The sequence below is a fragment of the Xiphophorus hellerii genome, chromosome 14 (genome assembly GCF_003331165.1).
Source record: "Xiphophorus hellerii strain 12219 chromosome 14, Xiphophorus_hellerii-4.1, whole genome shotgun sequence".
Taxonomy (NCBI): Eukaryota; Metazoa; Chordata; class Actinopteri; order Cyprinodontiformes; family Poeciliidae; genus Xiphophorus; species Xiphophorus hellerii.
The window spans coordinates 28,187,459-28,213,576 of NC_045685.1; the positions used below are offsets into that span (position 1 = coordinate 28,187,459).

At 40.3% G+C, this 26,118-nt stretch overlaps 4 protein-coding genes across 11 annotated transcripts in view; 3 read left to right on the top strand and 1 right to left on the bottom strand.

Annotated features, from left to right (window-relative positions):
• On the top strand, positions 1–10,190 carry LOC116732612 (V-set domain-containing T-cell activation inhibitor 1-like). Of its 3 annotated transcripts, none has more exons than XM_032582932.1 (4): positions 308–564; positions 1,235–1,573; positions 5,482–5,823; positions 8,796–10,190. In XM_032582932.1, the coding sequence occupies exons 1-4, from the start codon at positions 492–494 to the stop codon at positions 9,020–9,022; spliced, it is 981 nt and encodes a 326-aa protein (XP_032438823.1). In that variant the 5' UTR covers positions 308–491; the 3' UTR covers positions 9,023–10,190. The 3 variants fall into 3 exon arrangements, with proteins under 3 accessions (XP_032438825.1, XP_032438823.1, XP_032438824.1); XM_032582933.1 differs by lacking the exons at positions 5,482–5,823; positions 8,796–10,190 and adding exons at positions 3,106–3,267; positions 3,339–3,430 and having other exon boundaries at positions 342–564; XM_032582934.1 differs by lacking the exons at positions 5,482–5,823; positions 8,796–10,190 and adding an exon at positions 2,866–3,002 and having other exon boundaries at positions 1–564.
• LOC116732561 (muscle M-line assembly protein unc-89-like) overlaps positions 1–26,118 on the top strand; it is a 444,643-nt gene that overhangs the window by 48,865 nt on the left and 369,660 nt on the right. The window lies entirely within an intron of this gene.
• LOC116732614 (high affinity immunoglobulin gamma Fc receptor I-like) overlaps positions 1–26,118 on the bottom strand; it is a 75,594-nt gene that overhangs the window by 14,335 nt on the left and 35,141 nt on the right. For 2 of the 3 annotated variants that reach the window (XM_032582939.1, XM_032582938.1), the window contains 2 exons: positions 25,576–25,820; positions 11,522–11,776 (listed from right to left, as the gene is read on the bottom strand). The exons of the other annotated variant lie outside the window; for it this stretch is intronic. The gene's annotated coding sequence lies outside the window, so the exon portion shown is untranslated. The remainder of the gene's footprint in view (positions 1–11,521; positions 11,777–25,575; positions 25,821–26,118) is intronic. 3 annotated transcript variants of the gene reach the window in all.
• LOC116732610 (sodium channel subunit beta-2-like) overlaps positions 3,958–26,118 on the top strand; it is a 27,474-nt gene continuing 5,313 nt past the window's right edge. The window contains exons 1-4 of one of the 4 annotated variants that reach the window (XM_032582926.1): positions 3,958–4,259; positions 14,364–14,702; positions 19,584–19,925; positions 22,905–22,949. In XM_032582926.1, coding sequence (XP_032438817.1) covers positions 4,181–4,259; positions 14,364–14,702; positions 19,584–19,925; positions 22,905–22,949 — 805 coding nt within the window. In that variant the 5' untranslated portion in view covers positions 3,958–4,180. Of the gene's footprint in view, positions 4,260–13,132; positions 13,695–14,363; positions 14,703–16,035; positions 16,782–19,583; positions 19,926–20,378; positions 20,435–22,904; positions 22,950–26,118 lie in introns of those variants that run through there. The other 3 variants (XM_032582928.1, XM_032582927.1, XM_032582929.1) reach the window with 3 other exon arrangements.

The window sequence follows — 26,118 nt, forward strand, 5'->3', positions numbered from 1 at the left end:
TCAAGGTGTTAGAAAATGGATGGATGATCAAAATATTACACAAATATAAGAATGTTTTAACAATAAAATCAGGCAGGTATAGGACTTTTCATAAAGACACTAAATGCAAAGGGATCTTTTAACATACAAAACATTCATATTTGCCAAGTTCCGCTAAAATAAGAAGTTACAGATGATAATGAGTCAAGAACCGTTTGGGAGCCGAAAGAATCGGCTCTTTTTTGAGAGCCGAGCCACAAGAGCCGGCTCTCAGAAAGGAGCCGAACTTTCCATCAGTGGTTGAGTCTCGACTTCCGCACTTTGTCGACCTTTCAGACGTCACATTTCTTCACGGAAAATAAGATATTGGTTTATTTACGCCCAACAAACAGTAAATTTTAGTAAAGTTTAGTGTTTTAAGTTAGACTTCTTGTGTTTTTCTGTTTTTTAAATTACATTATCGTAGTAAAAGAAGTAGCGTTCATAAAACTGTCGGGCACCGAAACCAGGAAATGAATTTTTTACCTTGTACCCGATTTCTACTGACTTTGGTGTCTGTGATCGTCATCTCAGCCATTTCTACAGGCAAGTTTCTGCAAGAATGATTTCATTCCAGTTATTATGACAGAATGCTTTCTACGCTGATGGTTCATGGGTTAGGGTTAGGTCTATATTCGGTCTACTATGTTCGTTGTTTGTTGTTTTCCAGCAGAGCAGATCCAGGAAATGTGTTAAAGTAAAACACGACTTTAAGCTGGATGAACTAAGACTGACAATAACCAGAAACCATCTGAGTAATGTTTGTTTAGGACGAAGATTGTCTGGTTTTCATGAATCCCTTCTTCCAGGGCCGTAGCTACCTATTTATGTTCCCTGAGCCCAAATGCATTTTGGGTCCCCTTGCCCTGAAATCAGCAATAATACAGTATTTGTTTGTGAATTTTGCTTCATTAAGTCATGCACTATTGACTGGCCTGTTTATGTGTAAATATAATTTAGTATATTTAATTTTAGAGCAGAATTTGTGTTTGTGGGATTTTTGCTGAGCCATGCAGTTACATAAAAAGAAGTAATAAATAATTATTCTGTCATGTTTATTATAATTGCAGTATAAAAAATATCATAATAAAACTTTAAGTCCATATCATAATGGGAGGTCTTTAAAACATCTCTACTCTTATGTAAAAGGCAACATTTGTAAATAACAGCTGAATAAATGACCTTTAACCTCTCTGCTCTGTTTCCTCTCTTACAGATCAGACAAACATCACAGCTGAAGTTGGACAGGAAACATTTCTGCCCTGCAGATCTCCTGATAATAAACCTGCTGTGTTTGTTGAGTGGATTAGATCTGATCTGGGGTCAGAATATGTTCTTCTGTACAGAAATAAGAAGATTAATCTAGAAAACCAGCATGTGATGTTTAAGGACCGAGTGGATCTGCAGGACAGACAGATGAAGGATGGAAACGTGTCTTTGGTTCTGAAGAACGTGACGACTGACGACGGAGGAGCTTATGAATGTCGAATCATTCAGACAAACAGCTGGATGGAGATTGTCTTCGCCATATACCTGGATGTTCTAAATCCTCCAGGTGAGTTGATGTTTCATCATGTATGTATTGATACATATTGTGGCCCTTAAGGCCCCAGTAAGTCCAGCCAGTACTAATATTCTGCATAGTGACAGAGAGTCAGGGAGACCCTGACATTAGTGATGAACCTCATTAATCACAACACAGTTAGCATGCTAACACCTCAGCTAACACAGCAACCACAGGATCCCAAACCCACAGGGTATGTTTGAATTTCAAGGTATCTGATTACCCACAAGGCATTGCTGTTGATTATCTGGACCTTGATGTTGCCACTGAGTTTTCTTGCTGCAGGTATTTATGTGTTGCTGTTTCCTTGTCTCGTTGCCATTTGCCTGTAGAGTTCAGAGGTTCCTGTATCTTCCTCTGCTATCCCCTCTGTGTGGATCACCTTCCCCGTTGGTCACCATTTCTCCAGCCTGAATGAGGTTTTGATGCCTTTGCTGTAGATCAGATGTCTCACTCACTGTTAGCATACAGTTAGCTTACAGCTTGTAGAGAAAGTGACTGATTGTGACCCCATTTCTGAGGGTCACTATTGATGATGATGTGATTATCTGGCTGAGGGGATTCAGGTCCATGCAGAACTCCAACTCCTTGCTATATTCCACATTTGCTGGAGTTTTGTGCTGCTGGCTGTCAAATGGCCTCCAGAGTTGCTGTCCAAAGCCTCATGCAGTTTACAATGAAGGCTCTCAGTGTTGCTGACCGGGTTCAGCTTTAGGCCCAGCAGGATCCAGGTGTGTAGGAACTTCTTGTAATGATGAGTCCAGACAGCAGAGATTTGTTTTACTGGCTTTCCAGTCTCAGATAAATGTTCTGTCAGCCAGCAGCTTTTATCTGGCTACTTTATTACAAAGCCTTTATGTACCATGTATTGACCCTTGACCTCGCTTGTTAGCTGCTATGATGCCAGAACAGAGCTGCCATGTTGTATGTATAAATATTGATATGATCGGCGCTGATCTGTTCATGCTGATCCAAAGAACAGAACATTATTGGGTCGAGTTACCAACTTATTGCTTCATTTGATGCAAACTGCATATTTTGGAGGAGCCATTTTTTAATGACTTCCTGGAGGCAGAGTTTCAGAAAGAGCAGGAGTTTTTAAAGAGACAGAGGCCCAATTTCAAGGAGTTAAATTACAACTTAAATTTCTTTTATGTTATAATTTATAAGAAGTGAAGGTAACATAGTTACTTGATTGTGCTATAAAATGAAACTATATGGCTAGAAAATACATAATAATGTCAGAGTTCCGGTGTGAGTGCGAGTGTTGCATCTTCTTTCAGCAAGGATCTTCGTGAGGAGTCTGTGGAGCCAGCGCAGGTGAAGCTGATCTGCCTCATCAGCGTGCTGGAATATAGGAGCGGCAGAACCCTTCAGTCTTCGCTAGATGGTTAACGCATACCGGTAGTCACTCTGGCCTCACCTGTGATCTTGTTTCTAGAACTTTGTTGTGCAACTCGTAGCGACTAGCTCTCTGTGTCCTGTTCGTTTGTTTAAAGAATTTTTTGTCTTCTCTTTTCAAGAACTTGCCGAGAATACCTGCCTGCCTGCTCCGCCGTTTCCACCGACCCCATCTCGCTCCAACCACCCGCGATTCCGCCTCGCACCCGCCCTAGGCACCGTAGCACTCCCTCGCACCGGACCCTGGCACCTCTCCCCCACGCTCTGAAAGATCCACGCCTAATGTAAGAAAGTTCCTGATTCCTCCTCCACACTCTCTCACTCCGAGCCCATTATAATTCAGCTCTCGTTTCAGGCCACCTGGTCGGGCGACCCTCGCCCTCCTGCCGAAGTCCGGAGAACTGAATATAATTTGTCCTGTTGTAAATAAATCACTTACCTTTTCCATCCAGCGTGTGGTTTCTGCATGTGGGTCCGCAAGCTAAATCAAACCATGACAAATAATACCTTTTAAAGCAAAGTAAATACTGTTTATGATGCAAAATGTAAATTTTAACTGTCAAATAAACAAAAATATTTCATGTGACTAAATATCTGGTTGTTGTTAAAACAAGAAATAATAAAAATGAACAAGAAGCAAATAGAGAAAAGCTCATGAATACCAAGAACTTTTAGATCTGATTTATTTTCTATCTTCTTTCCTCTGAGTCGGATTATTTTCTATCCAAAGTCTGTTAAGATCATGGAGACCAGAGTGTGTGTGTTTGATCCGGGGTGTGTGTGTGTGATCCGGGGTGTGTGTGTTTGATCTGTGTTGCTGTTAGCTTGGAGGAAACACAGCGACTCGCTGCTGGAGTGGCAACATGTCACAGCAGGAACAGAGCAGAACCCAGACTGGACTGGAGGAGGCGCTGTTCTCAACCAATGAACTGAGTGATCCGCTGAACGGATCACTGATCCGACCGGTTCAGTTCACTCAGATGAACGGTTCTTCTGCTCCTCCTTCTTCCTGTTTCCTTCGCAGCTCGTGGATTATCGGTGTTTCCGAATATTTGATATTTTCTTGATTATTGGCCGACAAACAGCAAATATAATCAGGTTTAATGTTAAAGTGAATCTTCTGGTGCTTTGTTGTTTCTATGTAATGTTGCGGTAAGAGAAATAGGAGAAACTGTGACGGTGGATTGAAACCAGGAAATGGATTCTCTAGCAGCGACTTCATTGTTTTCGGCTCTGAACTTCATCATCATCATCTTCATCTCTTCTGTCTCTACAGGCGAGTTTCTGGAGAAAAACTTCAGATTCAAAGTTATTTAGATCAGAGATCCAGCGATAGTTAAAGTGACGCTATCCACGGAGACACATGTTGACGTAATGATGACGATCCTGGTCGTTGTTTCTGGGACCAGTTAGTTTCTGGGACCAGTTAGTTTCTGGGACCAGTTAGTTTCTGGAACCAGTTAGTTTCTGGAACCAGTTAGTTTCTGGAACCAGTTAGTTTCCGGAACCAGTTAGTTTCTGGGTCCAGTTAGTTTCTGGAACCAGTTAGTTTCCGGAACCAGTTAGTTTCCGGAACCAGTTAGTTTCTGGGTCCAGTTAGTTTCTGGAACCAGTTAGTTTCCGGAACCAGTTAGTTTCTGGAACCAGTTAGTTTCTGGAACCAGTTAGTTTCTGGGACCAGTTAGCTCTGGTTCCCAGTAAACAGACTAGATCATCACAATCAGTGACACCAGGAGTTGAACCGTCTAGTAAAGCCTGTTGAACCTTAAAGACCGTTAAAGACATTGAGACGGTTCTGGTTCTGGTTCTGGTGGTTCCTCCTCCAGGGCCCTTTGCTCTCCCGGAGCACACATGCTGTGAACTGAGTGATCCGGTGAACAGATCACTGTTCCGACAGGTTCAGTTCACTCAGATGAACGGTTCTTCTGCTCCTCCTTCTTCCTGTTTCCTTCGCAGCTCATGGATTATCGGTGTTTCCGAATATTTGATATTTTATTGATTATTGGCCGACAAACAGCAAATATAATCAAGATTGACCCGTTCAATGACACAAAAACATATATTTTTTAAAGAACTATTTTGATCAATAAGTTGTTTTTGCAGGTTATCGATCAGGTTTTGTGGTTTGTATCAGTTATTTAATCATCCTGTTCAGAATAAATCCTTTATGATTATTTCTAATGTGTTTACTGCTTTTTATTTATCATGTTTATATTTTAATGTGATCAACAGTCTAGTGCTGCTTCAGTAGAAAATATCTTCATGTAAAAACCTGTTTTGTCTACAACAGTAAAATAACTCAGTAGCTTCTTCCTGATCCTCTCAGGTATCACTCCCACTGCATTCTGGGACTTGTAGTCGTTTCTGCTCTGTATGGAGAAATGAATCCCTCCATGTTTTGGTCTTTGTAGCATCACTGTTCTGATGTTAAAGGCAGAAACTCTCATACAGCTGAATAAATGACCTTTAACCTCTCTGCTCTGTTTCCTCTCTTATAGATCAGACAAACATCACAGCTGAAGTTGGACAGGAAACATTTCTGCCCTGCAGATCTCCTGATAATAAACCTGTTCTAATCTTACAGTGGATTAGATCTGATCTGGGATCAGAATATGTTCTTCTGTACAGAAATGATCAGCTTGATCCAGAAAACCAGCATGTGATGTTTAAGGACCGAGTGGATCTGCAGGACAGACAGATGAAGGATGGAAACGTGTCTTTGGTTCTGAAGAACGTGACGACTGACGACAGAGGAGCTTATGAATGTCGAATCATTCAGACAGAAACAAACAGCCGGAGGAAAACCATCATCATCATCAACCTGATAGTAACGTCTCCAGGTGAGTTGATGTTTGTTTGTCTCATTTCAGCTGCTTGGTCAGAGTGAAACATCTGAGAGTCCAGAAGGTTTGTTATCTGAAACCTCTGAGTTTAGTTTAACTCTCAGTTTGTGAAAAAATCAGGTTTTCTGTTCCAGAAATAGACATTAACTTAAATATATCACCATGGTAACTGATTCCAGTGTTGTAGTATTCAAAACCACTTTATGATTTTCTCTGTCTTGGACATTAAAGACTGAATTTTATTTCTGGCTGTTGCCTTCCTGTTCAATTTCATTGTATTTAATCAGGGGCGGATCTACTGGGTGGCAATGGGGGGCAGTTACCACTCCAACTGAGAGCCTTTCCACCCCTGTTGCCTACCATGGCGACTATGAATTCAATAAATAGTTGTGGCAAATTGGACATTAAGCTCATGAATCTCATTTTTCCAACAACATTGAATGCAACACAATGTAACCTGACCCCTACTGCTGAGTAGCAGGAAGTGAAGGACAGAGCGCGAGGCAGCAGCATTGGTACATATGGATGGATGGATGTTACTGGTGCAGCTTCCCGACCAGCTCGGCGCCAGCGCTGATCCAACAGGGATGCACAACAACAGACCTGACACTCATAGCTTGGTGAACTCACCTGGTGCCTATTTACACTAATGAGCCCAACAATGCTGTGAACCGGAAGTGAAGGTGGGGAAACGGGGCAAAGATGCATTCAAGGGCCTGAAACGGGTGGGAATTTACAGCCACTTCATGTAAAAACTGTTTTCAACTAATACACCATCTGGTTACATCCATGAGCCACATTAAAAGAGCCAAACTAAAGCTCCACTGATATCTTATCTTACACTGAAATATTTTCTGCTTTACATATTAACAAGAAGCTACAATCTGTTAAAAATACCAGATGTGTTCAAAGCCCATCAACCAGTGACTGCTGGAGATGGACACCAGTCCTCCCACAACCCTGAGGGACAAGTGGCTGGAAAGGATGGATGATAACAATTCCTGTGAAATGAGCAAAAGTCAGTGAGGTAGAAGAATGTGTGCTTGGACCCAACGATCACAGAACCAAGGACTGATAGTGTCCTGATCCAGATTACAGACCAGAGGACAAAGGGACTGGTGAAAAACTCTGAATCCCAGAAAGCCCAGCTCTTCACGCCTCGCTGTAAAACAAACATCTTTGGTTGAGGGAGATTCTAGTGAGGACGGATCCCTGTGACATCATAGAGCTTTAAAATGATCTCAGAGACAAGAACTGGCCTTCAGGTGAAATTCTGCATGGCAGGAATCCTGCAGCTCTGCAGAAACCAAGTGGGATCATCTTGAGTTAGCTGGTCAAGTGACAGAACTTCCTTTTACTTTGTGCATTGAAAGAAGAACCTTTGACCTGAAGCTGCTGCTTATTAAATCTGGAAACATGAAACTGAGACCAACTGGGACCATCCAACAGTCTGAGTCCCTGCAGGATGAGATCTAGTCCTGGATCCTCCAGGATGAACCATGAAGTGGTTCCAGGTTTTGTTCTGACCATGATCAACCAGTCTGGAGGAGAAGCTGGCCCCGTCCGTTAACCAGTATCAGCTGGTGCTATCCTGACCCGATCAGACATACCAGAGGACTGCATGACCTGACACTCCATCAGGTCACTGTGGGAAGATGTATTGATGCATCATTGTGGCCCTTAAGGCCCTAAAGGTCCAGCCAACAACAATATTCTTCACAGAGTCGAGAGACCCTGACAGGAACCTGACTGATGAACCACAGTGTAGCACAGTTAGCATGCTAACACCTCAGCTAACACAGCAACCACAGGATCAGGGTCAGGTGACCTGGACATGAGGTCATGTGACTGAGGTCAAACAGAGAGGTGGCCATGAAAGACAAAACCAAAGCCAATAAAAAGTGGTCAGTCCTCCTTCAGCAGACAAAGTCCCAGCTGTACTGGTCCACAGGCCCAACAAGACCAGCAGACTACCAGTAATCAGATTACTGAACTCATAGAGGACACAGTAATCAGATTACTGAACTCAAAGAGGACCCAGCTCCCATGATGCATCACTCTCTGCTGTGTTTCCTCTTTCTGTCAGAAGGTGGCGCTGGTTTTATCAATGTCCCTCAATGAATCAATGACCTCATAAAACAGAAACATCAACTCTTTCATTCCTGAACCTGTGAAAACTTTTCACCAAAAGACTCACAAGGCTGCGTCTCCTGGCTGCTAACGCTAACGCTAACGGCAGCAGTGACCTTTAGCTGCATCTGTTGACCTTTGTTTAACCTGACGCCACTTTTCAAGGATGATGATGTCACCACGCAGCGCCGTCCGCCATCTTGTGTTCCCACCATTCACTTCAGCTACTATGTAACTAGCCAGTTAGCTTTCCTTCCTTCACACGTTAAACCTTCATCCTGTCGTTTTATTTAGCCTCAGTGCTAATTTATCCTCATTCAGCCATTTTCTGTGTTGTTGTTACAGAGTTCACTAATTTAATCCATTGTTATAAATCCAATTTATTAATAAATGTCCTGCCACCTTATTAATGGATATTGATTTTTAAACAAGATCATAGATTTTTAAAAACTTTACAAGAAAAAAGCAAAACAAAACAAACATGTTGAAATAATGAACATTGTTAGTCATAAACTTCATTTTTTCTGCTATGATAAAAGTTTAAGAAAATAAAATCTGTGTAGATCAGCACTTCAGGTTGACCAATAGAAAAGCTGCTAGCAGCAGGTTATACAAGGATTGCGTTACCATGGCGATATATTGAAAATGTAGCTTTTCATTTTGAACAGGAAATCCAGGATTTTCCTCAAACTCAGAGTTTTTCCATCACCACCTTCTTTCTGACGTTTTCTAGAGATGTTTTAGTTAAGAGTCTAGAAATCAGCTGGTCTGAGGTCAGATGATGATCTGCTGTCATTTTCTACCTGGACATCAAACTAACACCTGGTTCTGTTCTGCAGGTGAACCTGATGGAGGGAACCGAGACGGACCTGCTGGTCTGATTGGTCCGGTGGTTGTTCCGGTGGTAGTTTCAGTTATTTTAGTTATTTTAGTTATTGTTGTTACTGTTGTTTGTTTGATCCGTAAGAAAAAGGCATGTTGGAGTCCAAAGTCAAAGCAGAGTTCTGAAGAACCATCTCCATCTCAGCAGCCTTTAACGGATCAGAACCGACCAGCTGGGCAGTGAGTCCAGTCTGATCTGAAGGATGATGGATCCAGAACCTTCATCATAAATCAGACTGACTGTTTTCATCGGAACCAAACAGAGGAAACCCAAACTGGTATCAGCTGGTTCTGTCCTTCACCAGAACCAAACCAGGCCGTTACAGAACCGTTACAGAACCGTTGTTCCAGAACCGCTACAGAACCCGTCCAAACTGGACTGAATGCTTCATTATTACAGAAACTGAATGAAGCTGCAGGTTGGTGTCAGGATCTGCTGACAGTTTGTGACTTTTAGACGTTTCTTCTGGATTTAAAATGTTTTTATTTTATATTTCTGTTTTTATTTTATGTATTTATTCAGGATGGATCTCACTTAGAAACTAAAACTCATTTTCACAAGAAACTTGTTCCAACCTCATATACAGTCATATTCAATAACCTGGAATATTATTGAAAAGTTCATTTTTTCAGAAACTCAATTCAAAAAGTGAAACAGAAACAGATTAAACTGATTGATGTTTATTTTTATTAATTGTGATTTTTTTTCTGCTTAATGAAAACACATTGAATATTAATATTAATCAGACCAATAAATAACTTTTTAATGCAGAAATGTGAATTTTCTAAATATACTTTTAATCTGACAAAAAGTTTCATCTGCACATTTATTCTGTCTTATTAAATATGACTGTTTTATATTTGTTCATAAACTAAACTGTTTGTGTTAAATGTTCCTCCTGGAAGCATCTAAATCATTTCATTTATTACGTTTCTGATGTTTCTGGTATTTATGCAGCATTTCTCCAGTCAAAACATTTCACTGGTTTCACTGGTTCCACTGGTTCCACTGGTTTTACTGGTTCCACTGGTTCAGTGTCTGGTCCTGCTGCTGTTACTTAAAGCTGCATGTTTGTTGCTTCAGTCTCATCTCAGAGTTCTCATGTCTTTAGTAACGGCTGGTTTCATTCCTGTCTGGCAGAGATAATGTTCATGGTTCTGGAGTCGGAACAATAAACTCATAAATTCTCCGTTTGGATCTTTATTGTAATAACTTGTAAAATAAATGCTGGCAGATTGTTGAACCATCTGAGGTCAGCAGGTCAACCAACATGTTCAGGAAGCAGAAACCAGTTCAGATGATGTTCAGCTCGTTCACATCAGTCCTGAATATTAAAAACATAAAACTCAAACTTACCGTCCTTTAAATCGTCGTTTTGTTTAGAAATGTTTCTTCTTTGCAGAAATTCTGGATTTTCTTCAATATCTTCAAAATGTTTCCATGCAAAACGTTTCAGAAAAGTTTGACACGAGTTTTTTGTTGGATTTGATGAAAGTGGGAGAGAAGCTGCTTGGTTCACCAGGGTCAACCACTGGCTGAACTTTGACCTTTAAACTTTCATTTATAACTTCAGCCCAAAATCAGCTCAGGTTTAATCATTTCTGGTCAGACCAGATTGTTTTAAAATCAAAAATTACACAAATTGTTTCATAACTGTCACTTTATTATCAAAGTTATTAAGTTGATTTTTAATTAAAATATTTGAACATTTTCCCCAAAGTAACTGATTTTATGAATTGTTGGACTGTTTCTGTTTTAGGTCATTAAATACTGTTAATCATTAAAATATATAATAAATCTCTGATATACATTTAGTGTTTAAGAAAATATTTGAGGTTTTTTCAGCCATTTTGTTTCCAAAATAATATAAAATAATCCAGAATCTAAATCCACAACCAGAGGTTAAAGGTCAGATCGTCCAATCAGCTCCTAGTACATGAGGATCCCTGACCTTGAGTAAAGGTCACATCCAGGATCTGTAAACTAACTGAACAATAACTGGATCAGAACATAACAGCAGTCTGGGTCGGTGCTGTTTATGTTTACTGTTACATAATGCATCATTATGACATCATCAAGACAATTTAAAAATAATTCTTACATCAGCTAGAAAAGCAACTTCAAAGATTTAAACGTTTCTGGTTCTAAACTTTTGGAAACTGAAAATAAGTTTATAGATTCTGGAGTCCTTACCGCCCCCTGCTGTTTCAGAAGAAGAACTGCATGAGTACAAAGTTCTGAGCTTTTTACTTTATTCTTTGTCAAATAATTTACAGAAAATGAAGCTTCTTAAAAAACAATTCACACATTTATCTAGCTAGCTGTGTAGCTATGTAAGCTAGCTAGCTATCTAGAGAGCTGATTGGCTGAACCGGCCTTGACTCTGTTGGTTGTGGATTTATCAGGATGGATCAATATCAACAGATTTTGACATAAAACGTGAAAGAGGAAAAGTTCAGTTTGTTTTAAAGGCAGATTATTTTTTACACCATCTGTCATCCATTACATCACCTGCTGTAACAAACAGCATCTCCAGTTCATGTTTTTTTCTTTCTGCTGGTTTAATTTCACATTTTGTTTTTTGTCCAACTTAAAAAAACAAAATGTGTTTTCTTTAAATTAACTCCCAGACACAGTAAAGTTAATATTTATCTATATAAAACCAGAACCAAAGCAACTAACCTGCTGAGGAGGAGGAGCTCCATCAGGTGGATGATGCTGATTGGACCAGGCTCTGTTCCTGGTTCCTCCATCATCAGTCAGTCAGAACCAGAACCAGAACCAGAACCAGAACCCGTCTCGGTCCTCCGTCTGGTTTTCTGGATCCGTCTGATCTCTGCAGAGGATCAGACTCTGACTGCAGCTCATTTCTGAGGATTTGATCCCAGCAGCTCAGAGTGACGGAGAGTCCAGGATCAGCTGAGATCTTCATCTGATCTGCAGGAGAAACACAAGTTAAACAGACCCAACGGACCCAACCGATCCAACGGATCCAACGGATCCAACAGACCCAACGGATCCAACGGATCCAACAGATCCAACGGATCCGGCTGGTCTCTGGACCGGGCCGGATCCTCACATCCTGAATGAAAACCTCATGTATCTGTAACCCCCATGTATGTGTGTAATATTATTGTTAGTAGTATTTTACATTTTTTGTTTCTATTGGATTTTGTCTTGTAATTTTATGCACTAGCAAATCGGTTTCTATTTTAATTTGGGTTTTCTTTCGCTACCAGAAACCGCCAGTAGGTGGCTTGTGAGTTTACACTCTGGTTTAGACAGCAGGAAAAGTAGGGCAAGAAGAAGGAACCATAGCTGGCTGCAGCACGTTGTGCTGACGTATTACGCTCTGAGATAAAAGAAAACGCGTTATATGATAAATTCTGATGAATATCAGTGACCTGATCCTTGCAGTTAAATCCTTTTTTCTCCGGTGAGTGTTGAGATGTATTTTTGCAACCTGAAATGAAGCTAATGCTAAATGGCGTCACAGGCTTTACTGCTCATATGTTTCGACAAGAAAATAAAAGAAACATAAAACCAATCGGAGAAATGTGTAACATTAGAGTGATTTTCACTGTATAGCATTTTTGTTATATACAAACTTATAATGGTTTGCATACAGTGATATATTTTTTGCAAGCTTGCCATTAGTTAAATATTATTTGTTGTTATAAATGGGATTTATAACTTCTGCATACTTATGGACTTTAATAGTAAATAAAGTTCTATATATATGCAGGTTGGTTTTTTTTGGAACTACATTCAACTTGGAACATGGTCCAGCTGCACACCACCGCAGGCCTGGATTGGATCTGCTGGAGCGCCAGGTTTCAACCCAAGACCTGGGACTGATGGATCTGCTGCCTGCGTCGCACTGGATTAAGATAAGATTTTGGATCCAAAGAAACACATGGCCATTGAATTTGACAAAGACTTGACTGACTGACTGACTTAAATTTCAAATACTGAACTAAAGGAAGGAACTAAACAATAAGAAATCTGGACTAAAAGAGTGGCGCAGTTGGTAGCACTGTTGCCTTGCAGCAAGAAGGTCCTGGGTTCGATTCTTTCTGCATGGAGTCTGCATGTTCTCCCTGTACATGGTGGGTTCTCTCTTGGTTCTCTCCGGTTCTCCGGCTTCCTCCCACAGTCTCTGTGTGCCTGGTTCTGTGTCCTGTCTGTCTCTGTGTTGCCCTGCGACAAACTGCCTACCTGTCCAGGTGACCCCGCCTCTCACCCGGAACGTTACCTGGAGAGGCAGCAGCTCCTCCTGACCCCACTGGGGTCAAGGTGTTAGAAAATGGATGGATGATCAAAATATTACACAAATATAAGAATGTTTTAACAATAAAATCAGGCAGGTATAGGACTTTTCATAAAGACACTAAATGCAAAGGGATCTTTTAACATACAAAACATTCATATTTGCCAAGTTGCGCTAAAATAAGAAGTTACAGATGATAATGAGTCAAGAACCGTTTGGGAGCCGAAAGAATCGGCTCTTTTTTGAGAGCCGAGCCACGAGAGCCGGCTCTCAGAAAGGAGCCGAACTTTCCATCAGTGGTTGAGTCTCGACTTCCGCACTTTGTCGACCTTTCAGACGTCACATTTCTTAACGGAAAATAAGATATTGGTTTATTTACGCCCAACAAACAGTAAATTTTAGTAAAGTTTAGTGTTTTAAGTTAGACTTCTTATGTTTTTCTGTTTTTTAAATTACATTATCGTGGTAAAAGAAGTAGCGTTCATAAAACTGTCGGGCACCGAAACCAGGAAATGAATTTTTTACCTTGTACCCGATTTCTACTGACTTTGGTGTCTGTGATCGTCATCTCAGCCATTTCTACAGGCAAGTTTCTGCAAGAATGATTTATTTCAGTTATTATGACAGAATGCTTTCTACGCTGATGGTACATGGGTTAGGGTTAGGTCTATATTCGGTCTACTATGTTCATTGTTTGTTGTTTTCCAGCAGAGCAGATCCAGGAAATGTGTTAAAGTAAAACACGACTTTAAGCTGGATGAGCTAAGACTGACAATAACCAGAAACCATCTGAGTAATGTTTGTTTAGGACGGAGATTGTCTGGTTTTCATGAATCCCTTCTTCCAGGGCCGTAGCTACCTATTTATGTTCCCTGAGCCCAAATGCATTTTGGGGCCCCTTGCACTGGAATCGGCAATAATACAGTATTTGTTTGTGAATTTTGCTTCATTAAGTGATGCACTATTGACTGGCCTGTTTATGTGTAAATATAATTTAGTATATTTAATTTTAGAGCAGAATTTGTGTTCATGGGATTTTTGCTGAGCCATGCAGTTACATAAAACGAAGTAATAAATAATTATTCTGTCATGTTTATTATAGTTGCAGTATAAAAAATATCATAATAAAACTTTAAGTCCATATCATAATGGGAGGTCTTTAAAACATCTCTACTCTTATGTAAAAGGCAACATTTGTAAATAACAGCTGAATAAATGACCTTTAACCTCTCTGCTCTGTTTCCTCTCTTACAGATCAGACAAACATCACAGCTGAAGTTGGACAGGAAACATTTCTGCCCTGCAGATCTCCTGATAATAAACCTGTTATTGCTGTTGAGTGGATTAGATCTGATCTGGGGTCAGAATATGTTCTTCTGTACAGAAATAGGAAGATTAATCTAGAAAACCAGCATGTGATGTTTAAGGACCGAGTGGATCTGCAGGACAGACAGATGAAGGATGGAAACGTGTCTTTGGTTCTGAAGAACGTGACGACTGACGACAGAGGAGCTTATGAATGTCGAATCATTCAGACAAACAGCCGGATGGAGATTGTCTTCGCCATATACCTGGATGTTCTAAATCCTCCAGGTGAGTTGATGTTTCATCCTGTATGTATTGATACATATTGTGGCCCTTAAGGCCCCAGTAAGTCCAGCCAGTACTAATATTCTGCATAGTGACAGAGAGTCAGGGAGACCCTGACATTAGTGATGAACCTCATTAATCACAACACAGTTAGCATGCTAACACCTCAGCTAACACAGCAACCACAGGATCCCAAACCCACAGGGTATGTCTGAATTTCAAGGTATCTGATTACCCACAAGGCATTGCTGTTGATTGTCTGGACCTTGATGTTGCCACTGAGTTTTCTTGCTGCAGGTATTTATGTGTTGCTGTTTCCTTGTCTCGTTGCCATTTGCCTGTAGAGTCAGAGGTTCCTGTATCTTCCTCTGCTATCCCCTCTGTGTGGATCACCTTCCCTGTTTGTCACCATTTCTCCAGCCTGAATGAGGTTTTAATGCCTTTGCTGTAGATCCGATGTCTCACTCACTGTTAGCATACAGTTAGCTTACAGCTTGTAGAGAAAGTGACTGATTGTGACCCCATTTCTGAGGGTCACTATTGATGATGATGTGATTGTCTGGCTGAGGGGATTCAGGTCCATGCAGAACTCCAACTCCTTGCTATATTCCACATTTGCTGGAGTTTTGTGCTGCTGGCTGTCAAATGGCCTCCAGAGTTGCTGTCCAAAGCCTCATGCAGTTTACAATGAAGGCTCTCAGTGTTGCTGACCGGGTTCAGCTTTAGGCCCAGCAGGATCCAGGTGTGTAGGAACTTCTTGTAATGATGAGTCCAGACAGCAGAGATTTGTTTTACTGGCTTTCCAGTCTCAGATAAATGTTCTGTCAGCCAGCAGCTTTTATCTGGCTACTTTATTACAAAGCCTTTATGTACCATGTATTGACCCTTGACCTCGCTTGTTAGCTGCTATGATGCCAGAACAGAGCTGCCATGTTGTATGTATAAATATTTATATGATCGGCGCTGATCTGTTCATGCTGATCCAAAGAACAGAACATTATTGGGTCGAGTTACCAACTTATTGCCTCATTTGATGCAAACTGCATATTTTGGAGGAGCCATTTTTTAATGACTTCCTGAAGGCGGAGTTTCAGAAAGAGCAGGAGTTTTTAAAGAGACAGAGGCCCAATTTCAAAGAGTTAAATTACAACTTAAATTTCTTTTAAGTTATAATTTATAAGAAGTGAAGGTAACATAGTTACTTGATTGTGCTATAAAATTATACTATGTGGCTAGAAAATACATAATAATACCTTTTAATGCAAAGTAAATACTTCTTATGACGCAAAAGGTAAATTTTAACTGTCAAATAAACAAAAATATTTCATGTGACTAAATGTCTGGTTGTTGTTAAAACAAGAAATAATAAAAATGAACAAGAAGCAAATAGAGAAAAGTTCATGAATACCAAGAACTTTTAGATCTGATTTATTTTCTATCTTCTTTCCTCTGAGTCGGATTATTTTCTATCCAAAGTCTGTTAAGATCATGGAGACCAGGGTGTGTGTGTTTGATCCGGGGTGTGTGTGTTTGATCCGGGGTGTGTGTGTTTGATCCGGGGTGTGTGTGTTTGATTCAGGGTGTGTGTGTTTGATTCAGGGTGTGTGTGTTTGATCTGTGTTGCTGTTAGCTTGAAGGAAACCCAGCGACTCGCTGCTGGAGTGGCAACATGTCACAGCAGGAACAGAGCAGAACCCAGACTGGACTGGAGGAGGCGCTGTTCTCAACCAATGAACTGAGTGATCCAGTGAACGGATCACTGATCCGACAGGTTCAGTTCACTCAGATGAACGGTTCTTCTGCTCCTGCTTCTTCCTGTTTCCTTCGCAGCTCGTGGATTATCGGTGTTTCCGAATATTAGATATTTTATTGATTATTGGCCGACAAACAGCAAATATAATCAGGTTTAATGTTAAAGTGAATCTTCTGGTGCTTTGTTGTTTCTATGTAATGTCGCGGTAAGAGAAATAGGAGAAACTGTGACGGTGGATTGAAACCAGGAAATGGATTCTCTAGCAGCGACTTCATTGTTTTCGGCTCTGAACTTCATCATCATCATCTTCATCTCTTCTGTCTCTACAGGCGAGTTTCTGGAGAAAAACTTCAGATTCAAAGTTATTTAGATCAGAGATCCAGCGATAGTTAAAGTGACGCTATCCACGGAGACACATGTTGACGTAATGATGACGATCCTGGTCATTGTTTCTGGGACCAGTTAGTTTCTGGGACCTGGTAGTTTCTGGGACCAGTTAGTTTCTGGGACCAGTTAGTTTCTGGAACCAGTTAGTTTCTGGAACCAGTTAGTTTCTGGAACCAGTTAGTTTCTGGGACCAGTTAGTTTCTGGGACCAGTTAGTTTGTGGGGCCAGTTAGTTTGTGGGACCAGTTAGTTTCTGGGACCAGTTAGTTTCTGGGACCAGTTAGTTTCTGGAACCAGTTAGTTTCTGGGACCAGTTAGTTTCTGGGACCAGTTAGTTTCTGGAACCGGTTAGTTTCTGGGACCGGTTAGTTTCTGGGACCAGTTAGTTTCTGGGTCCAGTTAGTTTATGGAGCCAGTTAGCTTCTGGGACCAGTTAGTTTCTGGGACCAGTTAGTTTCTGGGACCAGTTAGTTTGTAGGACCAGTTAGCGCTGGTTCCCAGTAAACAGACTAGATCATCACAATCAGTGACACCAGGCGTTGAACCGTCTAGTAAAGCCTGTTGAACCTTAAAGACGTTGAGACGGTTCTGGTTCTGGTTCTGGTTCTGGTGGTTCCTCCTCCAGGGCCCTTTGCTCTCTTTGTTTGATCCAAACCCTTAAAAATATAAAAACTATCAGATTTTCTAGAGGAAACTGACTTTTATAATCAGGATGATGTTTGTTGCTGTGTTAGAATCAGTAGAAGGATTTTATTACTGATTAGATTTTTAGTTAATTTGTTTTGAAGCTGTTCTCTGATCAGTTTTCTCATGACCATCAAACATGATCTAAACTGTTTGGCCTTATAAACGTCACCAATCTGGTTCTTTAGCTTTAGAAAAGAATCAAGACTGAAGCTTCAGAACAGAAACAGGACAAATTAATTTATCTTTATGGGACATAAACATTGGATCAGAACTTTTCATTCTGGTGACACCGACCCGTTCAATGACACAAAAACGTGATTATTTTAAAAGAACTATCTATTTTAAAAAGCCTGTCGCGATAAACGATAAATCAATTAATCATACAATAAATTAAAACTATCAACATCATTTTTAATTATCATCTCTTCTGGCCTTTTCCTCTTTCTGTAAATGACACTGAATGAAAAAAGGCTCAACTCCGGTGCTCTCCACTGACTCCTCCCTTCCTCATTTCCTTAGTGTAAAGCCCAGCGCACACGACACGATCTTAGAGCTGTCGGACGATTGTCGGCCCATTTTCAAAACCTGACAGACCACACATTAGCCGACAGAAATCCTAGCTATAACGGTTCGGTCGGGTTCGGTCCTGCCGTGTGGTGTCCAACAATGGGCACAAAATAATGGCTACAAGTCCAGTGAACTAATTTTAAAACCAGGCATTAATCAATGCTTTACTACAATCTACCTGCAGTGCATGTGGCTAGTGTCAGCGTAAAGTCCTGACTGAATGAAAATCATTATAACCTATTTACGTCACGTTAACGAAGAACAGCTGAAAAGTTACCGGGTTTATCAACTGCGGTAGCAATTTCGCTCCAACTCCTCCTCTTGTCATTTCTATATTCTTTGCATGTTGAATAAACATTAATGTTGTTTCCACGTATCATCTCCAATGTCCGCTGGACTTCGGGTTGCGCCGTGTCAGCTGTTTGGGATTCCCCTCTGTAATTTCCCCTCAGAAAGCGCGGAGGAGAATCCGCGCTTTCTGATTGGCTACCTGTCACATTCAACAGGCTGCGTTAAGATCCCAGTCGGAGAAAACCCTGATTTAGATCGGAGCGGCAACGACGATCTACTGTAACACACCACACAATCTTAGAAAGACCAAAGGTCTAAGATTGTTATAAGGGGAAAAATAGGAGCAAAAAATCATGTAGTGTGAATTATTGCATCAGGTAGTCGATGTGCCCATTTTCTCTATTTAAATCTAATTATTACTGAAGGGCAACATAATATACAGACTTCATAATCTGCAGTCTTTTGGTTGAATGCAGTATTTATTTCCACTTTGGCTTTATGTTGTTTAGTTTTTATTCAAGTACATTTTTTGTTAATGGAGACTGAGAATCAATTTTATTTTTGTTTTTGGTTGTTTTGTTTATTTTGTTTATCAGCTCCAGTGTTAAATATTCTTTTGAAAGTAAAGTGTATCTATCTTTGGCAGGAAATCGCCTGCATTATTACATCATTTCCATTAAATCAGTGTAAAAAGGTCTTCAGACAATATTATCGTTTATTGCAATAATTTTTGAGACAATTAATCGTTGAGCAAAATTTGCTATCGTGACAGGCCTATATTTTAATCAATAAGTTGTTTTTGCAGCTTATCAATCAGGTTTTGTGGTTTGTATCAATTGTTTCAACATCCTGTTCAGAATAAATCCTTTATGATTATTTCTAATGTGTTTACTGCTTTTTATTTATCATGTTTATATTTTAATGTGATCAACAGTCTAGTGCTGCTTCAGTAGAAAATATCTTCATGTAAAAACCTGTTTTGTCTACAACAGTAAAATAACTCAGTAGCTTCTTCCTGATCCTATCAGGTATCACTCCCACTGCATTCTGGGACTTGTAGTCCTTTCTGCTCTGTATGGAGAAATGAATCCCTTCATGTTTTGGTCTTTGTAGCATCACTGTTCTGATGTTAAAGGCAGAAACTCTTATACAGCTGAATAAATGACCTTTAACCTCTCTGCTCTGTTTCCTCTCTTACAGATCAGACAAACATCACAGCTGAAGTTGGACAGGAAACATTTCTGCCCTGCAGATCTCCTGATAATAAACCTGCTGTATTTGTTGAGTGGAGGAGATCTGATCTGGGGTCAGAATATGTTCTTCTGTACAGAAATGATCAGCTTGATCTAGAAAACCAGCATGTGATGTTTAAGGACCGAGTGGATCTGCAGGACAGACAGATGAAGGATGGAGACGTGTCTTTGGTTCTGAAGAACGTGACGACTGACGACAGAGGAGCTTATGAATGTCGAATCATTCAGACAGACACAAACAGCCGGAGGAAAACCATCATCATCATCAACCTGATAGTAACGTCTCCAGGTGAGTTGATGTTTGTTTGTCTCATTTCAGCTGCTTGGTCAGAGTGAAACATCTGAGAGTCCAGAAGGTTTGTTATCTGAAACCTCTGAGTTTAGTTTAACTCTCAGTTTGGAAAAAAATCAGGTTTTCTGTTCCAGAAATAGACATTAACTTAAATATATCACCATGGTAACTGATTCCAGTGTTGTAGTATTTAAGACCACTTTTTGATTTTCTCCGTCTTGGACATTAAAGACTCTTTATTTTATTTCAAGACTCAGTCTGGCTGTTGCCTTCCTGTTCAATTTCATTGTATTTAATCAGGGGCGGATCTACTGGGTGGCAATAGGGGGCCGTTACCATCCCAACTCAGAGCCTTTCCACCCTTGTTGCCTCCCATGGCGACTATGAATTCAATAAATAGTTGTGGCTAATTGGACATTAAGTACATGAATCTCTTTTTTCCAACAACAGTGACTGCAACACAATGTAACCTGACCCCTACTGCTGAGTAGCAGGAAGTGAAGGACAGAGCGCGAGGCAGCAGCATTGGTACATATGGATGGATGGATGTTACTGGTGCAGCTTCCCGACCAGCTCGGCGCCAGCGCTGATCCAACAGGGATCCACAACAACAGACCTGACACTCATAGCTTGGTGAACTCACCTGGTGCCTATTTACACTAATGAGCCCAACAATGCTGTGAACCGGAAGTGAAGGTGGGGAAACCGGGCAAAGATGCATTCAAGGGCCTGAAACTGGTGGGAATTTACAGCCACTTCATGTAAAAACTGTTTTCAACTAATACATCATCCGGTTACATCCATGAGCCACATTAAAAGAGCCAACCTAAAGCTCCACTCAACTCAATCTTACACTGAAATATTTTCTGCTTTACATATTAACAAGAAGCTACAATCTGTTAAAAATACCAGATGTGTGCAAAGCCCATCAACCAGTGACTGCTGGAGATGGACACCAGTCCTCCCACAACCCTGAGGGACAAGTGGCTGGAAAGGATGGATGATAACAATTCCTGTGAAATGAGCAAAAGTCAGTGAGGTAGAAGAATGTGTGCTTGGACCCAACGATCACAGAACCAAGGACTGATAGTGTCCTGATCCAGATTACAGACCAGAGGACAAAGGGACTGGTGAAAAACTCTGAATCCCAGAAGGCCCAGCTCTTCACGCCTCGCTGTAAAACAAACATCTTTGGTTGAGGGAGATTCTAGTGAGGACGGATCCCTGTGACATCATAGAGCTTTAAAATGATCTCAGAGACAAGAACTGGCCTTCAGGTGAAATTCTGCATGGCAGGAATCCTGCAGCTCTGCAGAAACCAAGTGGGATCATCTTGAGTTAGCTGGTCAAGTGACAGACCTTCCTTTTACTTTGTGCATTGAAAGAAGAACCTTTGACCTGAAGCTGCTGCTTTGTAAATCTGGAAACATGAAACTGGGACCAACTGGGACCATCCAACAGTCCGAGTCCCTGCAGGATGGGATCTAGTCCTGGATCCTCCAGGATGAACCATGAAGTGGTTCCAGGTTCTGTTCTGACCATGATCAACCAGTCTGGAGGAGAAGCTGGCCCCGTCCGTTAACCAGTATCAGCTGGTGCTATCCTGACCCGATCAGACATACCAGAGGACTGCATGACCTGACACTCCATCAGGTCACTGTGGTTCATCGTATTGATGCATCACTGTGGCCCTTAAGGCCCTAAAGGTCCAGCCAACAACAATATTCTTCACAGAGTCGAGAGACCCTGACAGGAACCTGACTGATGAACCACAGTGTAGCACAGTTAGCATGCTAACACCTCAGCTAACACAGCAACCACAGGATCAGGGTCAGGTGACCTGGACATGAGGTCATGTGACTGAGGTCAAACAGAGAGGTCGCCATGAAAGACAAAACCAAAGCCAATAAAAAGTGGTCAGTCCTCCTTCAGCAGACAAACTCCCAGCTGTACTGGTCCACAGGCCCAACAAGACCAGCAGACTACCAGTAATCAGATTACTGAACTCAAAGAGGACACAGTAATCAGATTACTGAACTCAAAGAGGACCCAGCTCCCATGATGCATCACCCTCTGCTGTGTTTCCTCTTTCTGTCAGAAGGTGGCGCTGGTTTCATCAATGTCCCTCAATGAATCAACGACCTCATAAAACAGAAACATCAACTCTTTCATTCCTGAACCTGTGAAAACTTTTCACCAAAAGACTCACAAGGCTGCGTCTCCTGGCTGCTAACGCTAACGCTAACGGCAGCAGTGACCTTTAGCTGCATCCGTTGACCTTTGTTTAACCTGACGCCACTTTTCAAGGATGATGATGTCACCACGCAGCGCCGTCCGCCATCTTGTGTTCCCACCTTTCACTTCAGCTACTATGTAACTAGCCAGTTAGCTTTCCTTCCTTCACACGTTAAACCTTCATCCTGTCGTTTTATTTAGCCTCAGTGCTAATTTATCCTCATTCAGCCATTTTCTGTGTTGTTGTTACAGAGTTCACTAATTTAATCCATTGTTATAAATCCAATTGATTAATAAATGTCCTGCCACCTTATTAATGGATATTGATTTTTAAACAAGATAATAGATTTTTAAAAAACTTTATAAGAAAAAAACAAAACAAACAAGTTGAAATAATGAACATTGTTAGTCATAAACTTCATTTTTCCTGCTATGATAAAGTTTAAGAAAATAAAATCTGTGTAGATCAGCACTTCAGGTTGACCAATAGAAAAGCTGCTAGCAGCAGGTTATACAAGGATTGTGTTACCATGGCGATATATTGAAAATGTAGCTTTTCATTTTGAACAGGAAATCCAGGATTTTCCTCAAACTCAGAGTTTTTCCATCACCACCTTCTTTCTGACGTTTTCTAGAGATGTTTTAGTTAAGAGTCTAGAAATCAGCTGGTCTGAGGTCAGATGATGATCTGCTGTCATTTTCTACCTGGACATCAAACTAACACCTGGTTCTGTTCTGCAGGTGAACCTGATGGAGGGAACCGAGACGGACCTGCTGGTCTGATTGGTCTGGTGGTGCTTGTTTTGGTTTTAGGTATTTTTGTTCATTGGATCCGTAAAAAACTTCATGTTTTAGTCCAAAGCCAGAATTCTGAAGAACCATCTCCATCTCAGCAGCCTTTAAAGGATCAGAACCGACCAGCTGGGCAGTGAGTCCAGTCTGATCTGAAGGATGATGGATCCAGAACCTTCATCATAAATCAGACTGACTGTTTTCATCGGAACCAAACAGAGGAAACCCAAACTGGTATCAGCTGGTTCTGTCCTTCACCAGAACCAAACCAGGCCGTTACAGAACCGTTACAGAACCGTTGTTCCAGAACCGCTACAGAACCCGTCCAAACTGGACTGAATGCTTCATTATTACAGAAACTGAATGAAGCTGCAGGTTGGTGTCAGGATCTGCTGACAGTTTGTGACTTTTAGACGTTTCTTCTGGATTTAAAATGTTTTTATTTTATATTTCTGTTTTTATTTTATGTATTTATTCAGGATGGATCTCACTTAGAAACTAAAACTCATTTTCACAAGAAACTTGTTCCAACCTCATATACAGTCATATTCAATAACCTGGAATATTATTGAAAAGTTCATTTTTTCAGAAACTCAATTCAAAAAGTGAAACAGAAACAGATTAAACTGATTAATGTTTATTTTTATTAATTGTGATTTTTTTTCTGCTTAATGAAAACACATTGAATATTAATATTAATCAGACCAATAAATAACTTTTTAATGCAGAAATGTGAATTTTCTAAATATACTTTTAATCTGACAAAAAGTTTCATCTGCACATTTATTCTGTCTTATTAAATATGACTGTTTTATATTTGTTCATAAACTAAACTGTTTGTGTTAAATGTTCCTCCTGGAAGCATCTAAATCATTTCATTTATTACGTTTCTGATGTTTCTGGTATTTATGCATCATTTCTCCAGTCAAAACATTTCACTGGTTCCACTGGTTTTACTGGTTCCACTGGTTCAGTGTCTGGTCCTGCTGCTGTTACTTAAAGCTGCATGTTTGTTGCTTCAGTCTCATCTCAGAGTTCTCATGTCTTTAGTAACGGCTGGTTTCATTCCTGTCTGGCAGAGATAATGTTCATGGTTCTGGAGTCGGAACAATAAACTCATAAATTCTCCGTTTGGATCTTTATTGTAATAACTTGTAAAATAAATGCTGGCAGATTGTTGAACCATCTGAGGTCAGCAGGTCAACCAACATGTTCAGGAAGCAGAAACCAGTTCAGATGATGTTCAGCTCGTTCACATCAGTCCTGAATATTAAAAACATAAAACTCAAACTTACCGTCCTTTAAATCGTCGTTTTGTTTACAAATGTTTCTTCTTTGCAGAAATTCTGGATTTTCTTCAATATCTTCAAAATGTTTCCATGCAAAACGTTTCAGAAAAGTTTGACACGAGTTTTTTGTTGGATTTGATGAAAGTGGGAGAGAAGCTGCTTGGTTCACCAGGGTCAACCACTGGCTGACCTTTGACCTTTAAACTTTCATTTATAACTTCAGCCCAAAATCAGCTCAGGTTTAATCATTTCTGGTCAGACCAGATTGTTTTAAAATCAAAAATTACACAAATTGTTTCATAACTGTCACTTTATTATCAAAGTTATTAAGTTGATTTTTAATTAAAATATTTGAACATTTTCCCCAAAGTAACTGATTTTATGAATTGTTGGACTGTTTCTGTTTTAGGTCATTAAATACTGTTAATCATTAAAATATATAATAAACCTCTGATATACATTTAGTGTTTAAGAAAATATTTGAGGTTTTTTCAGCCATTTTGTTTCCAAATCTAATAAAATAACCCAGAATCTAAATCCACAACCAGAGGTTAAAGGTCAGATCGTCCAATCAGCTCTTAGAACATGAGGATCCCTGACCTTGAGTAAAGGTCACATCCAGGATCTGTAAACTGACTGAACAATAACTGGATCAGAACATAACAGCAGTCTGGGTCGGTGCTGTTTATGTTTACTGTTACATAATGCATCATTATGACATCATCAAGACAATTTAAAGATAATTATTACATCAGTTTAAAAAACAACTTCAAAGATTTAAACGTTTCTGGTTCTAAACTTTTGGAAACTGAAAATAAGTTTATAGATTCTGGAGTCTTTACCGCCCCCTGCTGGTCCAGAAGAAGAACTGCAAGAGTACAAAGTTCTGAGCTTTTTACTTTATTCTTTGTCAAATAATTTACAGAAAATGAAGCTTCTTAAAAAACAATTCACACATTTATCTAGCTAGCTGTGTAGCTATGTAAGCTAGCTAGCTATCTAGAGAGCTGATTGGCTGAACCGGCCTTGACTCTGTTGGTTGTGGATTTATCAGGATGGATCAATATCAACAGATTTTGACATAAAACGTGAAAGAGGAAAAGTTCAGTTTGTTTTAAAGGCAGATTATTTTTTACACCATCTGTCATCCATTACATCACCTGCTGTAACAAACAGCATCTCCAGTTCATGTTTTTTTCTTTCTGCTGGTTTAATTTCACATTTTGTTTTTTGTCCAACTTAAAAAAACAAAATGTGTTTTCTTTAAATTAACTCCCAGACACAGTAAAGTTAATATTTATCTATATAAAACCAGAACCAAAGCAACTAACCTGCTGAGGAGGAGGAGCTCCATCAGGTGGATGATGCTGATTGGACCAGGCTCTGTTCCTGGTTCCTCCTTCGTCAGTCAGAACCAGAACCAGAACCAGAACCCGTCTCGGTCCTCCGTCTGGTTTTCTGGATCCGTCTGATCTCTGCAGAGGATCAGACTCTGACTGCAGCTCATTTCTGAGGATTTGATCCCAGCAGCTCAGAGTGACAGAGAGTCCAGGATCAGCTGAGATCTTCATCTGATCTGCAGGAGAAACACAAGTTAAACGGACCCAACGGATCCAACGGACCCAACGGACCACTGGTCTCTGGACCGGGCCGGATCCTCACATCCTGAATTAAAACCTCATGTATCAGAAACTGAACTTTACAGGAGAGGAAAGAAAAGCATCAACATTTAAACCATCTGATCAACATTAAATGAACTTTTAATGTTTTCAGTTCAAATGTATCAATAAAACTCCAGATAGAAACTGAAGGTGCAACAGAAACAGAAATTTATATTTTGTTGAAATTTTTATAGTTTCTGTTTTTAAATTTTC